At 39.9% G+C, this 15,761-nt stretch overlaps 1 protein-coding gene across 3 annotated transcripts in view; it reads right to left on the reverse strand.

Annotated features, from left to right (window-relative positions):
* Positions 1–1,522: 1,522 nt before the first annotated feature.
* RASGRF2 (Ras protein specific guanine nucleotide releasing factor 2) overlaps positions 1,523–15,761 on the reverse strand; it is a 222,706-nt gene continuing 208,467 nt past the window's right edge. For all 3 annotated transcript variants that reach the window (XM_036914180.2, XM_036914178.2, XM_036914177.2), the window contains exons 24-27: positions 10,276–10,355; positions 8,788–8,905; positions 8,136–8,204; positions 1,523–4,779 (exon numbers count right to left, since the gene is read on the reverse strand). In XM_036914180.2, the coding sequence (XP_036770075.2) occupies positions 4,687–4,779; positions 8,136–8,204; positions 8,788–8,905; positions 10,276–10,355 (360 nt within the window). In that variant the 3' untranslated portion in view covers positions 1,523–4,686. The remainder of the gene's footprint in view (positions 4,780–8,135; positions 8,205–8,787; positions 8,906–10,275; positions 10,356–15,761) is intronic.

The raw sequence follows: 15,761 nt of genomic DNA on the forward strand, positions 1-15,761 counted from the left end.
TTCAGGACTGGGAAAGGAAGCTAATGGTATAGGAGGGACCCAAATTCTTCCTTTCCACAGTTTTCTCTTGTGTCCAACAGCTGCCTTATGTTTTCTTCAGATCTAATGTTAGGACAACATCATTTACTTGACAAAAGTTGAAGTCTTTTCATAAAGACCACATAACAATTGCAGTAATTCTAGGGGCAGATATGAACCTTATTTTATAGATATGAGGAACTTAGCCTCAGATGGCTCAGGAGCCCATCCAAGGTCAGAGCTGATGGCTGCACCTGGCCCCCAGCCCTGCAGCTCTGCCGTGCACGAGGGTTGAGCTGCCGTTAGACGAATTCTCTTATATTTTAGTGCTTGCCACATTGGCTTCTTCTAAACATTTTTCCCTCTGAACTTTAGAAGTAAAAGAACTTCTGAAGGAACCCATTGCTTCAAAGAAGACAATGTAGAAAAATGTGAAAAGAATCAAATGAAAATACTAATGAGATATTTGGGGATTCAAGAAAGGTGAAGTTTAATTTGCATATGGGCATAACCCACACCTCACTGGGCAAGTGTTGGGTCACAGCACAGACCCCTCTGTCAGAATCACAAATGTCAGCAGTATCGCAAAGTAGCAGGACACAAACAATATGTTTCCCCAAGTAACACATGGATTTGTCCATCATATGTATGAACAATAAAGAAATACATTAAAATCCTCTGCAAAAGAGAGATGAGAATGGTAAGCATGTTACCTCACATTTGGACAGTACTTTAAAGTTTAGTCTAACCCATTTTGTCCTCATAACAGCCCTGTGAGGTAGGCAGCACAGTAATTACTATCAACTCCACTTTGCAGATAAGGAAACTGAGGCTCAGAGAGGTTTTAGCACTGGCCCAAGGTTTCTCAGGGTATATATGTAGATCTGGGCCTGGGACTCAGGGCTAGGACACCTAGTCCAGTGCTTTTTCACAACTACCTTTCTCAGGAAAAGTGAAATAGGTTGTGCAAAAGTCGGTGGTTCAACACCATTACATAGAACTGTTACTCTTCTTGAGCAGATGAGATTAAGGACAATCAGTCCTACTGTCGATGTCCTGCTGTGTGGCAACCAAGATGAATAATTTTCTGAATCATTCATGTGTTATGCCTACAACAGTTGTTCTCTGCTTTAGCTCTGTCCCACCTTAATTTCAAGTCACTAATCGAGGAGGAGAAATAACACTCTGACTAGGTTTCACTGACTCAAGTCTTATTACCAGGATTCATATAGTGGTATCTTTGATCAAGTCATTATTTAAACTTACAATCGGTTGTCTTGTTGAAATGAAAATGAATCTTATTCATTTATTCCTTCTGGCTGTGGACATTAACCTGGCTCTAGTCTGTAGCAATAAATAATAAATTATATTTTATCCCATTTTAATAGTAGTAAGAATGACCAACTTTACAGGTTGGACTGAAGAAAAAATCTTATTCTTTAAAGCAAAGGGAAATATTTTTTTCCAGGGGGAACAAAATCAAATTTTGAAAAGCCAAATAAAATCCTTTAAAATAAAAATTAATTTTATTGGGAATAATTCTTTCATTGCATTGCTCTTGTTAAGTATTTAAAGGTGGCCTTACCCCTACTGATACAAGGTATCCTGTCTCATATTACACTGTGACAGAAGAGGTGTTGTCCCATTACATCCACACACACTCCAAATTAGAATTAAAGGATTTGTCTATTCCAAGTTTCAGTATCTATGAGCTTCATTTACTTTTAAATACTTCTTCAACAAATTTAACAAACAGTAATCATAAGATATTTTTCCCTGCAGCAAAACTGTGTATCTTAGTAACCAAAGACATCCCCTAAAAGCCCTAATATAATTTCACTGACAGTATAAAATGTGGGTATTCATCTGAAAGCATGAAATTGGATTTTACTTCTGATTTTCTAGGTTAATTTTGCAATAATATAAGTGTTTGCCAGTTGGTTATTAGAGGATGAGTAACCATCTACTCTTAGAAATGGGTCTCATACAATGAAATATAGGCAGTCGCAGCCTGGAGTGCGTGCTTCAACAGTACACACAAAGCTTGAAAAGCAGAGAGGACAGGCACCTAATCAGGAGAAACACCACAGATTACTCTTGGGGATTTTAAATGTAATCAAACTGAGATTTTCAAAGTGCACATTCTTATCCCAGCTGGCCCAGAAATGGTGCAGGTCATCAAAAAAAGATGCTCACTGGGAGGTGTTCCCTCTATAATCCAGCAAGGCTTCAGATTATAGGAAACAGAAGGAAGGGCTTGTAACTCAATAAAATGCTATAGCTCAGCATAGCAACTGACAGCGCCCAGAACTGACCACCCATGCCCATAGCTGACCACCGTGGGTGGGAGGAGGAGGGTGGGGAGGGTCACTTCCAACCTTCTGCAGGAAATAGGTGGCAAAAGTTTTGTTAACTAGATGAGGAAAACCTGTATTCCAAATGGGGAAGAGCATTTGGACATTCCTCTTCCTCCTATTTTTCTTTAGTAAGAATGGCACTGGTGCCTCTGGAATATTTGGGTCAGAGAAATAAGGGTCCAAACTTCCAGGGAAAATGCACACAGAGACAATCCCTCCTCTCTGGAAGACCTTGGGGATTCCAATGCATCAACCTTTTCACACATTGTTTTACCTGGAACGGCTAAGTGTGGTCCTTTCACTGATTGATCCTGGTTTTAGTTTGCCTTCCAAGACCATGTTTTTGAGTCAAGAAATTTCATCCTTATTTAACATTTCTTCTGCAAGACCTTGAGGTGCAATTGACCTATATAAACCCTCAGTTTCTGAACACTGAGGAATAAATTGCAAGTTATGCAGTTAGGATCCAAACAACCCATGCTTCTTATCATGCGTCAAGATGCATCAACCTCTTATTTGAAACAAAAGAGAACAAACAAGCAACTTTCTAGAAAAAGAAATCTAATGCATCCATAAGTAACCCTCCTTGGGTTTAGTGCTACACTGTTGGCTAATATGAGCTGTTAAAAATATTTTGGAATGGTCTTCAAATATTGTAAATATTTTCTTTTACTTACTTGATATTCGACTACATAGTTATGTACAGAGATGGCCCTTACCATGCAGGAAAAATATACATTCTCCACTTCTATGGTACATTATCAATGCCAGTGCTTCCACTGGGTCATGAAAGCCAGCAAGTTGAATTTATTAGCTGTTAGTTCTAAAAGCATAATTTAAAGTGCAGAGAAAGAGGAAAAATAGATCAGTTTTTTCATTGTCGGCATCAATATGCTTCATGCCTCTAAGAGAAAATGTCAGGTGCAATAGGCTCAGGTAACAATAACTTTGTATTTTTTCTCTTCCTTCTCTTAAAGCAGGGGTCTCTCTGAGAAGAGAAGAGGGAGGTAAACATGAGATAGCCCTATTTCTTCCACAACCACAATCCTGGGAAAAGCAAGATCACTTCCCCAGCCTCAGGTACAGGACTAACACCCGCATTTGGTTTTCTGATATAAAAGCTGCTGAGTGGTTGGGGCCATTTCCCATATATTACAATGTTTTCACTCAGAAATATCCCCAAATGTAAAAGCAAAGGTGACCGGGGAGAAAGTGTCTACCAACAGCACATGGAAGTGTGGGTTTTAAAAAGAAAATCCTATTAAACAGATTTAAAAAAAAAAATACAACTGACATTCATAGTGAACCTAAAAATGGTTTGTGTAAATCAGAATAGATTCCTCCATTACTATGATGATGAAAAAAGAAAACAAGCCCAGCCAGGTGCAGAGATAATTAATAAATGTATCTTTTCACTCAGTGTTGAAACCCACTCTTCCCATGGCCTCTGAGGCCTTCTGCTCACTCCACAGCTTAGATGGTGGGCTGCAAAGGCTCCTTTTGGCGAACTCTGCACTCACCTCTCCAAGGCCATTGGCTTCTTGGGCACAACAGCCTCAGAAAGAAGCTTCTACCTCCACTTCAAAAGGGCCACTGGCTGGAATCCTCTGGGGCACAGCCTACTCAGTTTTTATTTAAGGAAATGTTATGTACAAATCCTTCTGACTTTCATCGTGTCTTTCCTGTCCTGATTTCTAAAGACTGAAAAAGCAGTTTCAGAACATGCCATTCTTCAGATATAAATATCCATTATGCACTGGAAACCATGCACATGCTGTGGACTGAGATTGCTTATGTGTTGGCCCAGCCCGACAGAGAAAGCCTTGGCTTTTCTGAAAGCTTGTGACAGAGGAAATGTAACAGAAGCAGTTAAACCCTAGGATGGGATTGGTCGGTGTACAAGGCCAGTAAAGTGCCAGAGAAACATCACAGGCCTCTCCACGGATCCTTGTCCCCAAGTGCTAACAGAACACGGGGCAGAATTTGAAATTTACCTTCTTCCAGCTCCACTAGCATGGCTACCAGCATCTCCCCTCTGACATTTGCATATGCAAAATGTGCCATCAGCTTTACCAAATATCAACCTTTTCACTTTCCCACCCAAGTATGAAGTGTCTGTTTTTGACCCCAAACAGCTGCATTTCCCTGGCTGGAGACAGAATTCCAGTTCAGTTCTGTCTTCTTTGGTGGACAGAGGAGATGTTTCATCTCCATCCCCTGTCTTTGCTGCACCACCAGAGGCATGGCATACACAGTTCTGTCTGTCCTGCTTTCCATGAAAATTCCATGGGCTCAGCGGAAGGCTGGATCTTCACGCAGGGAGCCGAGGTTCAATTTTTAGCGACAGCTCATACAGTGTATCTTCATCTATGATGAGGGCTTTGTCAAGCAAGTACTGAGTGACCTGGCGGAAAAGGGAAATCCCAGCTTTTCTTTCTTTCAGAACACATTTTTCTGAAAGAAACTGACACAATCCAACATTTTCTAATAAACATTTAACATTTTTACATAACTAAAAAAAATTGTGAATATATTCTCATTGTAAAAACAAAACAAAAAAAATCAAACATCTCTAATCCTCTCCCAGTTTCCAACTCATCTCTTCCCTAAGAGGCACCACTGTTATCATTTGGTTTGTATTCTCCCAAATATTTTACTGTCTTTCTAGATGTTACATGTACTTACAGAAATCTTTTCCCCCTTGTAACCATAAGTGGTATCATATTGTACATTTTATTTTGCTTTCATCTCTTAACTGTAAGTCGTGGAGAGCTCCCCATGCCAGCACCTAGAGCACTAACTGCTCTACACTCTTAGTGGTGTGATATGTCAGTTTGTTAATGATTGCATATTGATGGCTATTTTGTTGCTGTCAGTATTTCACTATAACACAAAGTTACAGTGAAATCTGGTTAGCTCGCTTCTCATGCTCACGTGGGAATGCTCCTCAAGGGTAGATGCTAGAAATGAAATAAAGGAAATGATACTGAAATAAAAATGTTGGGGTATAGGGTATTTCCATTCAAATATTTCCTTATTTTAATTGAGATATAACTTACATAAGTAAAATTCATAGTGTGACTAATTTTAATTTAAAATTAATACAAATTAATTAATACCCATGGGACTCATATATATCACAATACAGGACAATGCCACCACCCTGGAAAGTTTCCTCATGCAGCTTCCCAGTCAGTCTGCTCCCAGAAGCAACCACTGCTCTGATTTCTATCACCACTTATTAGTTTTGTCTCCTCTAGAACTTCATGCACATGGAAGCTTGCAGTATGTACTCTTGTGTGTCTGTCTTCTTTCGCTCAGCATGATGTTTTGAGATTCATCCATGCTATGGTGTGTCAGTAGCCTGCCCTTTTTCATTGCTGAGTGGTATTCCATGGTATGGATATACTGCCTTTGTTTATCTGCTCATCTATTGATGGACAATTTTTGGCTATTAAATGCTATGAACATTTTGTGTAAGACTTCTAATGGGACTGTTTTCACTTGTACCTTGGATAAATACCTAGGTGAGAAATTGCTGGGACATAAGGTAGGTGCATATTTAACATTTTAAGAAACATCCAAAGGACAGAGTCTTCCAAAGTGGTTGTCCATGTGACTCTATTAAGCAATGTCTAAGAGTTCCAGTTACTCCATATGTGGGGAAAATAAAACTTTCTAACCAGGATCCTACCTGGCCTTAATAGCACCCACTGTGTATATAATAAGAGCATGTTTGCATATTTATAGAATGCTTACAGACAGCAGAGCTACTAGTCAGTCACAGAACTGCCAGTCCAGGATGGGGGTGGAGAAGAAGCACCTATTCTCGCCTCCTCTCCATTCCTGGTCTGTAACTGGTCAGGCACGCACTAGTCTCTGGGAACCTGCCCACAGAGTTGCTGCTGGTGCAGTAGCATAGCCCAGCGTGACCCGGCAGAGAGAGCCAAGCAGCCTGGGTTTGAAGCAGGGAGAGAGGCCGGAAGGAAAGAGCAAGAAAAACCACATTGTGGGGAGGGTCAGAACAGTGCTGGGAAGAAAGCTTGGGAGCCATGTGAGAGGCGGGCCGAAGCAGTCGGGAGAGAGGGGCCTGTGCGAGGGCTGCTGAGAGGCTGAGCGGTGAGAATAAGCCCTTTCATTCCCGGACTCTCGCCATGTTTCCCTTTGGTCCCATCAGATTCACTGAGAACTTGCCCAGGGCGGGGAACTGCCTCCTCCCGGAGGTACACCATATATCAGTTTTTAATTTTAAAAGATTATGTAAAATGACCTCCAAAACTGTTGTACCTATATAGTACATGAGAGTACCTGTTATCTCATACCCTAATGTTTGATATTATCAAATATTTTTAAATTTTGTCTTTCTGACCAGTAAAAATGATGTTTCATTATAATTTGCATTTTTTTCCTTCTTTCTAGTAAAGTTTAGTATTTTTCAAATATTTACTGTCCGTTTTTGTTTCTTTTTCTGTGAGTTACCTCTTCATAGATTTGTCAATTTTTCTACTGAATTGTTTATACCTTTCTTATAGATTTATGGGAATATTTTTATTCTGTCTCTTTGTTCTCTATGTTACAGGTATTGTCTCCAAGTCTATTGTTTGTATTTTAACTTTTAAAATAACTACCTTTTATCATATATAGAAATTTTTAATTTTGATGAAGCAAACTTTATCAAACTTGTCTTTTGCAACTTTTACATTCTATACTTATGAAGGTCTTTCAAATCCAGAAATCGTGAATATTTTGTCCTCTATTTTATTCATATAATTTAATATTTCTTTTTATATTTAGACAGTGAGCTCATCTGGAATTTATTTTTGTGAATGGTATAAGATGGAGAGCTAAAATTTCACTTTCATTTACTGAAAGGTCAATTTCTTCTGGCACTTTCTTTAAATGCCTCCTTTATTTCCTATCAGATTTTCATCTGTATGTGGACTTTATCCTGCTACGCTGAATTTGTATTCCTGCACCAATACAGTCCTGTTTTACTCACTAGAGTTTTAGGATAAGTGTCTGTATCTGGTAGGGAAAGCTCTCTCCTACTCTTCTTATTTTTCAAAAAGCCCTTGTTTATTTTTTGCCTATTTAAGCATCCTTATGAGTTTTAGGATATGTTTGCCAAGTTCCATGAAATAATAGGGAAAACTTCCTGTGTGTTATATGGGAATCTTCTGTACTTCTCAGTTTTTCTGTAAAGCTAAAATGATTCTAAAAAATAATATCTATTAAAAAATAAAGACCAGTTGTGGCTGCCATGGAGAGAGAAAGGAGGTATATAATATAAGATGAACTTTAAAATATTGAATAGGGATCACATAATGCAAGACTTCTTGGACACATAAAGATTTTTTTCTTTCTTGTCCTAAGAGCAATGGGAAGCCAATAAAATATTTTATGCAAGAGGTAGACATATTTCATTTTCTGCTTCAGAGAATTCTATCTGGATATAATTTGTAGAATGGATTTTGCATTCTAGAATGAATGCAAGTAGACCAGGTAACAGATTGGGATAGCTTGGACCAGGGGTGATGGCAGTGTAGACAGACAGATCTATGAGACATGTAGGATTTAAAATTATAAAACTTGATGATAAATTGTTGTTCTTTTTTTCTTAATCTGAGTTGCTGAAGATTTGTCTATATTATTGGTCTTTTCTGTGAGTCAGCTTTTGGTATTATTGATCAACTCTATTCCTGCTCCTAATTAATTTCCCCTTTTTTCTTTATTAATTCCCTTACAACCACACAAAATTACCTTTGGCTGATGGTCTATTCGATAGCATGTCTGCTGGAACTGGCGTATCTCTCTGATGATGTGTGATATCTAATAGAGAAACAACAACAAAAGCAAAGCAAAAATAAGTCCCTGCACTGCAGCACATGCTTCCAGGTCCCCATCCCAGAGTAGTCAGTCACTGTCTCCAGTAGGTATGTGGAGCCCTTCCCTATCATTCTCTATGCCCCAGAGTTTCCTGCCTTTCAATGAGCCCCATGAAATGCTAGCTGCAGGAAGTGACTGAATTCCCCATCAGGGGAACAGCTGGCACTGGGTAACCTCAGGGTTGGGAGTGGCAAGCTCTGGGTGCTGTATTCATGGGCTCCTTGTTTCTAACCTGGTGCTTAGAACCTGGCTGCTCAGCAAGAAGCTTTCAGCATGTGTTTTCACTAGTCAGTCTTAGAAAGTCATCCCTGGAGGGTTCTTTCTCAATGCCTTTGGGCAGAGCTCAAGCTGAAATGGACCTGGTGAAAATCCCCTCGACTGGCCAACGTCATGTACTAGTCCCAGTGTCCACCATCTCTTGTACCTTGAGATTATTAAAAAGCAAGCAGTGGCTTTCCTGACTTGGCCTCTTCTCTGTAAGCCACTGAGGTCATTGAAACAGGCTGCTTAGGAAATTATTACATACCATTCTCATTTTGGAGAAATTGACAAGGCCTTCCTCAGTAAAGTTTGGTGTTCCTTCTTCAATAAAAGCCAGGTCTGTCAGGTACATCCCCAGGTAAGGGACGGCAGGGGGGTTACAACTGCAAGACCAAGAGGCAGTGTTCTCAAGCTTATTCAGACACATGTCCACTTTCTCCCCCACAATTTCACAGGAAGCAACTATGCTGCTTCAGTCCTGAAGAATAAAGTATTTTAATTCCATTTCAGAAGCACATTGACAATATGCAGAGTTTTGAATACATCTCACAATCGAATAGAACACAAATTGCAGTCCATGCTTTACTATGTGTTTGAGACAATGGCGTGTTCAAACAACAGGATGTTTTGTAATAGACGATTACAAAACATTTGCTGTTAGTACTTGTTTGCAGCACTTGTAAACTGGCCACACTTCTCTGAGGAGTAAAAGCAGGTAGGAAACCCCCATGTCCTCACCTGACAATAGTGTAAACATTCAACCTTAACGAGCTGAGTAGAAAAAACAATATAATTAGAACTTGTGAAACCTGTTTGCTATTTTGGTATTTACATATTTTAGAAGTTACAGACTTAATTAATACCACAACTGCACACAAAAGTGAGACTTTCTTGTTTTCTTGTTTTGTTGGGGCATGGGGACAGGTTACACTTGGTCTTTTGGGCATCTAGAGTTGAGAATATGGGCTTTTGATCCAGAGAAAATTGGGTGTGAGTCACAGCCTGATCACTTACTCAGTGGTGCTGGGCAAACTCTCTGAATTGCAGTTATCTGATCTGTAAAATGGAGACAATAAAACTTATCTCCTTAGTTTATTGTGAGGCTTAAATAAGACACATCAAGCACATAGTGTGGAATCTGTCACTTAGTAAGTATTCAGGGAGTAGTTCTTGTACTATTGTTCCTGTTATTACAAGTTTTTCACTTGAGGCATCACAGGACTAATGCTTTTCCAGAGAAAGTCAAGTATATGTGGTGGTACATCCTAAGAAAACCAGTTGTAGGAGAGTAGATTCTATTCTCTCTTGCTTTCTCTCTGTTGAAAGAGAGAATGATCTGGCAATAAAAAGCCAAACATAAATAAAAATAATCCATAGGTCCTGGAATATTTAAATTAAAAAAATCACAGGAAATCGTTGTGCTTAGATTAAGAAATACCAACCAAGAAACTTTCTATAGTAAAAGTTGGTGTGATTCACTATGGTGACTGAGTATACTCTGTGGTGACATGGTGACATGGTAATATAGTATGGTATATTCTGCACACCATGAGTTTGTCCACAAGACATTTGCTGTATGCACAGCATTCCAAATGAAAAGGAAGCTCAGAAAAATCTCTAGATGATGGAAGCTGTTTCCCATTTATTTTCCTTTTCACAGCAAAGTAGGAGGAGGGACACTATTTGCATACTACATAAATGATTTGAATATATTTCTGAATTATGAATAATTTAATAATTAAGATAGACATACTTTTTAAGAGTTTCTCTGAGATTTTTAAATCTTCCTTCAGATGAAACTGTCTTCTGAAGCTTGTCCATTAGAGCCTTTGTCTAGAAAGAAACAAATAACTTAGTATGTCATGAAAATACTCTTATGGTTTGATAAGATGGGTGAGTTACCAAAAGATGTTCCATTCTCTTCTGCAGTGGCGAGGGCCGTTGCCTTTGTCAGATGTTGTCTGGCATTATCTTTAAATTTGATGTCAAAAAAAGAAGAATATGGAGAAGAGAAAGTGACTACATTAGTCTTTAGCCAAAAAGAGAAGAAAATGGGCAGAAAAGAAAAGTTGCAATACACAAGAAAATTAGGGCTTAAAGAATTGAAAAGCACATGTGCAATAGGGAATCTTAAGAGACATCTCATGTCACAGGGGTTTCATGATGAATCTTTTTTGAGTATTAATTTCCAAATCATCAAAACACATATTTGATTTCTTGGCTACTAACTGGCTAATATCCTCCATTCCACATCCTTTCTTTTGTGATCTCATCATCAACTTGTTAGAAAAATATAACTGATATTTACTGAAAAATAAAATTGTTGCTGACGTTGGTTTGGAGTTTCTTCCATGACAAGAAAGAATAGGATGCCTTTGGGGATGATGACCCACTCCTAGTAATACCCATACTCAGGCAGCTTGGCTGGAAAATGCACTTGTAATGCCCAAGTTGAGACTCTGTCTTCGTCTGGAGAGGAGTTACAGCCCCACAAATGCTTTCAGAATGACTCAAAGGTCTGCCTTCCCCATCATGGTTCTGGAGGACTTGGCGAAGACAGCCAGCAAGGCCTTGGCAGAGGTAAAGGGTTGGGAGGATGGCACGTGGTCAAGCAGTCCTCCTGCCTGACCCAGGGCTGGCTTTGGCTCAAAGAAGCTATAGAAACACAGTATGTCCTACAGCTACAGACAAAATTTGGTAGGCTCCAGAGTGTATGTTCTACCAGGTCCTCTGGATATTTTCTAGACCAGACTTAGATCTGGAAAAGAGCTACAAAGCAGATGGTATTACCAAAAGTGTCTGGAGCAAGGCATATCTGCAACTAGGCCCTACCCACAATGACCGGACTGAGGCAGTGGGCCCTGGAATAGCTCATCACCAGTGCTAAAGCCACTTTGAATGACACATACTTGTGACAGAAATGGTATATTCTATTTAATGCCTTTACAGGTACTATATTAAAATTTGAAAAAATAATTTTAATATTAGTCTTATCATCCCTATTTTATGGTCAGTTCAGCTGTTCCCAAACCTGCATCCTGTCAAAAACATGACTATCACTTAAGTCAACTACAGAGAAGACTAATGTTTTCTCAAAGAAGATATAAGAATCCCTTGGTGCCAGTTTCAGAGGAAGAAAGAAACAGTGGAGATGGAAAGAGAAGGCAGAGGAGTAACTTATTGATCCAATGAGGTATAATTATGTGTATGAGAAGATAAGATAATATGCTCTTTGCATCCAGTGCCAAATGGCTGAAGCCACCACTGCCTTATGGGGAGGCAAAATCTAGCCACAACAGAAGGGTCAGTGTCCAGCTTTTGGATCTTGATATAGCTGTTTGAATCCCATTTTAAAACAGTAAATACCCATATGAGATCTCTCAAAAAACTAGGAAGAAAGCATAATTTCTCAACTGTATGAAAAGAACTTATAAAAAGTTAACACCGAGGGGTGGAGCCAAGATGGCAGTGTGAGTAGAGCAGCGGATATCTCCTCCCAAAACCACATATATCTATGAAAATATAACAAAGACAACTCTTCCTAGAATAAAGACCAGAGGACACAGGACAACATCCAGACCACATCCACACCTGCAAGAACCCTGTGCCTCATAAAGGGGGTAAGATACAAGCCCAGGTCTGGCGGGCCCCGAGCACCCCTCCCCCCAGCTCCCAGCGGGAGAAGAGTAGGCAGAGCGGGTGGGAGACGGAGCCCAGTACTACTGAACACCCAGCCCCAGCCATCCGTACCAGAGCACAGACACAGTGCGTGCGCAGGAGGGCCCTGGATACTAGGGAAACAGGGCAAAAAGAACGGTGAGAGGGTACCAGAGGCCTGGCGCCGGAGGACATAAGAAAAGCAAGCGGACATTTTTTTTTTTTTTTTTTGCTGTTTTGTTTTGGAAAGCACTTTTTGGAAGTCTTAAAGGGATAGGGACCCCAATAATAGGGAAACAGGGCAGCAAGACCGGTGAGCAGATGTCTGAGTCTGGCGCCGGAGAATAAAGAAAAACGAGCGGCCATTATTTATTTCTTTATTTCTTTATTTTTTAAATTAAAAAAATTTTTTCTTTTTTTTGTGGTCGTTGTTTTGTTTTGGCGGGTGCTTTTTGGAAGTCTTAAAGGGGCAGGGCGGGACACTTAATCCAGAGGTAGGGAATCCAGGGATCTCTGGGCACCCTAATCCCCTGGGCTGCAGGGAGCAGGGAGGCCCCTTACGGAGATAAATAGCCTCCCGGCCACTCCCCCTCCAACGCGACTCCACCCCTTTGGAGTAGCTGCCCGAGCCAGGCCACGCCCACAGCAACAGCGGAGATTAACTCCATAGTAGCCGGGCAGGAAGCAGAAGCCCTGTCTGCGCAGCTACCCAGAACAAGCCACTAGAGGTCGCTGTTCTCCCAGGAAAGGAGGGCCACAAACCAACAAGAAGGGAAGTTCTTCCAGCTGTCACTCGTCCAAGCTCTGCAAACTATTCCTATCACCATGAAAAGGCAAAGCTACAGGCAGACAAAGATCACAGAGACAACACCAGAGAAGGAGACAGACCTAACCAGTCTTCCTGACAAAGAATTCAAAATAAGAATCATAAACATGCTGACAGAGATGCAGAGAAATACACAAGAGAAATGGGATGAAGTCCGGAGGGAGATCACAGATGCCAGAAAGGAGATCACAGAAATGAAACAAACTCTGGAAGGGTTTATAAGCAGAATGGATAGGATGCAAGAGGCCATTGATGGAATTGAAACCAGAGAACAGGAACACATAGAAGATGACATAGAGAGAGATAAAAGGATCTCCAGGAATGAAACAATGTTAAGAGAACTGTGTGACCAATCCAAAAGGAACAATACCGGTATTATAGGGGTTCCAGAAGAAGAAGAGAAAGGAAAAAAGATGGAAAGTATCTTAGAAGAAATAATTGCTGAAAACCTCCCCAAACTGGGGGAGGAAATAATTGAAGAGACCACGGAAATACATAGAACCCCCAACAGAAAGGATCCAAGGAGGACAACACCAAGACACATAATAATTAACATGGCAAAGATCAAGGACAAAGAAAGAGCTTTAAAGGCAGCTAGAGAGACAAAGGTCACCTATAAAAGAAAACCCATCAGGCTAACGTCAGAATTCTCGACAGAAACCCTACAGGCCAGAAGAGAATGTCATGATATATTTAATACAATGAAACAGAAGGGCCTTGAACCAAGGATACTGTATCCAGCACGACTATCATTTAAATATGATGCTGGGATTAAACAATTCCCAGACAAACAAAAGCTGAGAGAATTTGCTTCCCACAAACCACCTCTACAGGACATCTTACAGGGACTGCTCTAGATGGGAGCAGTCCTAGAAAGAGCACAGAACGAAACACCCAACATATGAAGAATGGAGGAGGAGGAAGAATAAGAAGGGAGAGAAGAAAATAATCTCCAGACAGTGTATATAACAGCTCAATAAGCGAGCCTAAGTTAGGCAGTAAGATACTAAAGAGGCTAACCTTGAACCTTTGGTAACCACAAATTTAAAGCCTGCAATGGCAATAAGTACATATTTTTCAATAGTCACCCTAAATGTAAATGGACTGAATGCACCAATCAAAAGACACAGAGTAATAGAATGCATAAAAAAGCAAGACCCATCTATATGCTGCTTACAAGAAACTCACCTCAAACCCAAAGACATGTACAGACTAAAAGTCAAGGGATGGAAAAACATATTTCAGGCAAACAACAGCGAGAAGAAAGCAGGGGTTGCAGTACTAATATCAGACAAAATAGACTTCAAACAAAGAAAGTAACAAGAGATAAAGAAGGACACTACATAATGATAAAGGGCTCAGTACAACAAGAGGATATAACCATTCTAAATATATATGCACCCAACACAGGAGCACCAACATATGTTAAACAAATATTAACAGAACTAAAGGGGGAAATAGACTGCAATGCATTCATTCTAGGAGACGTCAACACACCACTCACCCCAAAGGATAGATCCACTGGGCAGAAAATAAGTAAGGACACGGAAGCACTGAACAACACAGTAGAACACATGGACCTAATAGACATCTACAGAACTCTACATCCAAAAGCAACAGGATACACATTCTTCTCAAGTGCACATGGAACATTCTCCAAAATAGACCACATACTAGGCCACAAAAAGAGCCTCAGTAAATTCCAAAAGATTGAAATCCGACCAAACAACTTTTCAGACCACAAAGGCATAAAACTAGAAATAAACTGTACAAAGAAAGCAAAAAGGCTCACAAACACATGGAGGCTTAACAGCACGCTCCTAAATAATCAATGGATCAATGACCAAATCAAAATGGACATCCAGAATATATGGAAACAAATGACAACAACAACACTAAGCCCCAACTTCTGTAGGACACAGCAAAAGCAGTCTTAAGAGGAAAGTATATAACAATCCAAGCATATTTAAAAAATGAAGAACAATCCCAAATGAACGGTCTAATGTCACAACTATCGAAATTGGAAAAAGAAGAACAAATGAGGCCTAAGGTCAGCAGAAGGAGGGACATAATAAAGATCAGAGAAGAAATAAATAAAATTGAGAAGAATAAAACAATAGCAAAAATCAATGAAACCAAGAGCTGGTTTTTTGATAAAATAAACAAAATAGATAAGCCTCTAGCCAGACTTATTAAGAGGAAAAGAGAGTCAACACAAATCAACAGTATCAGAAACGAGAAAGGAAAAATCACGACGGACCCTGCAGAAATACAAAGATTTGTTAGAGAATACTATGAAAACCTATATGCTAACAAGCTGGAAAACCTAGGAGAAATGGACAACTTCCTAGAAAAATACAACCTTCCAAGACTGACCCAGAAAGAAACAGAAAATCTAAACAGACCAATTACCAGCAACGAAATTGAAGCGGTAATCAAAAAACTACCAAAGAACAAAACCCCCGGGCCAGATGGATTTACCTCGGAATTTTATCAGACATACAGGGAAGACATAATACCCATTCTCCTTAAAGTTTTCCAAAAAATAGAGGAGGAGGGGATACTCCCAAACTCATTCTATGAAGCTAACATCACCCTAATACCAAAACCAGGCAAAGACCCCACCAAAAAAGAAAACTACAGACCAATATCCCTGATGAACGTAGATGCAAAAATACTCAACAAAATATTAGCAAACCAAATTCAAAAATACATCAAAAGGATCATACACCACGACCAAGTGGGATTCATCCCAG

This window comes from Manis pentadactyla, chromosome 2, assembly GCF_030020395.1.
Source record: "Manis pentadactyla isolate mManPen7 chromosome 2, mManPen7.hap1, whole genome shotgun sequence".
NCBI classification, from domain to species: domain Eukaryota; kingdom Metazoa; phylum Chordata; class Mammalia; order Pholidota; family Manidae; genus Manis; species Manis pentadactyla.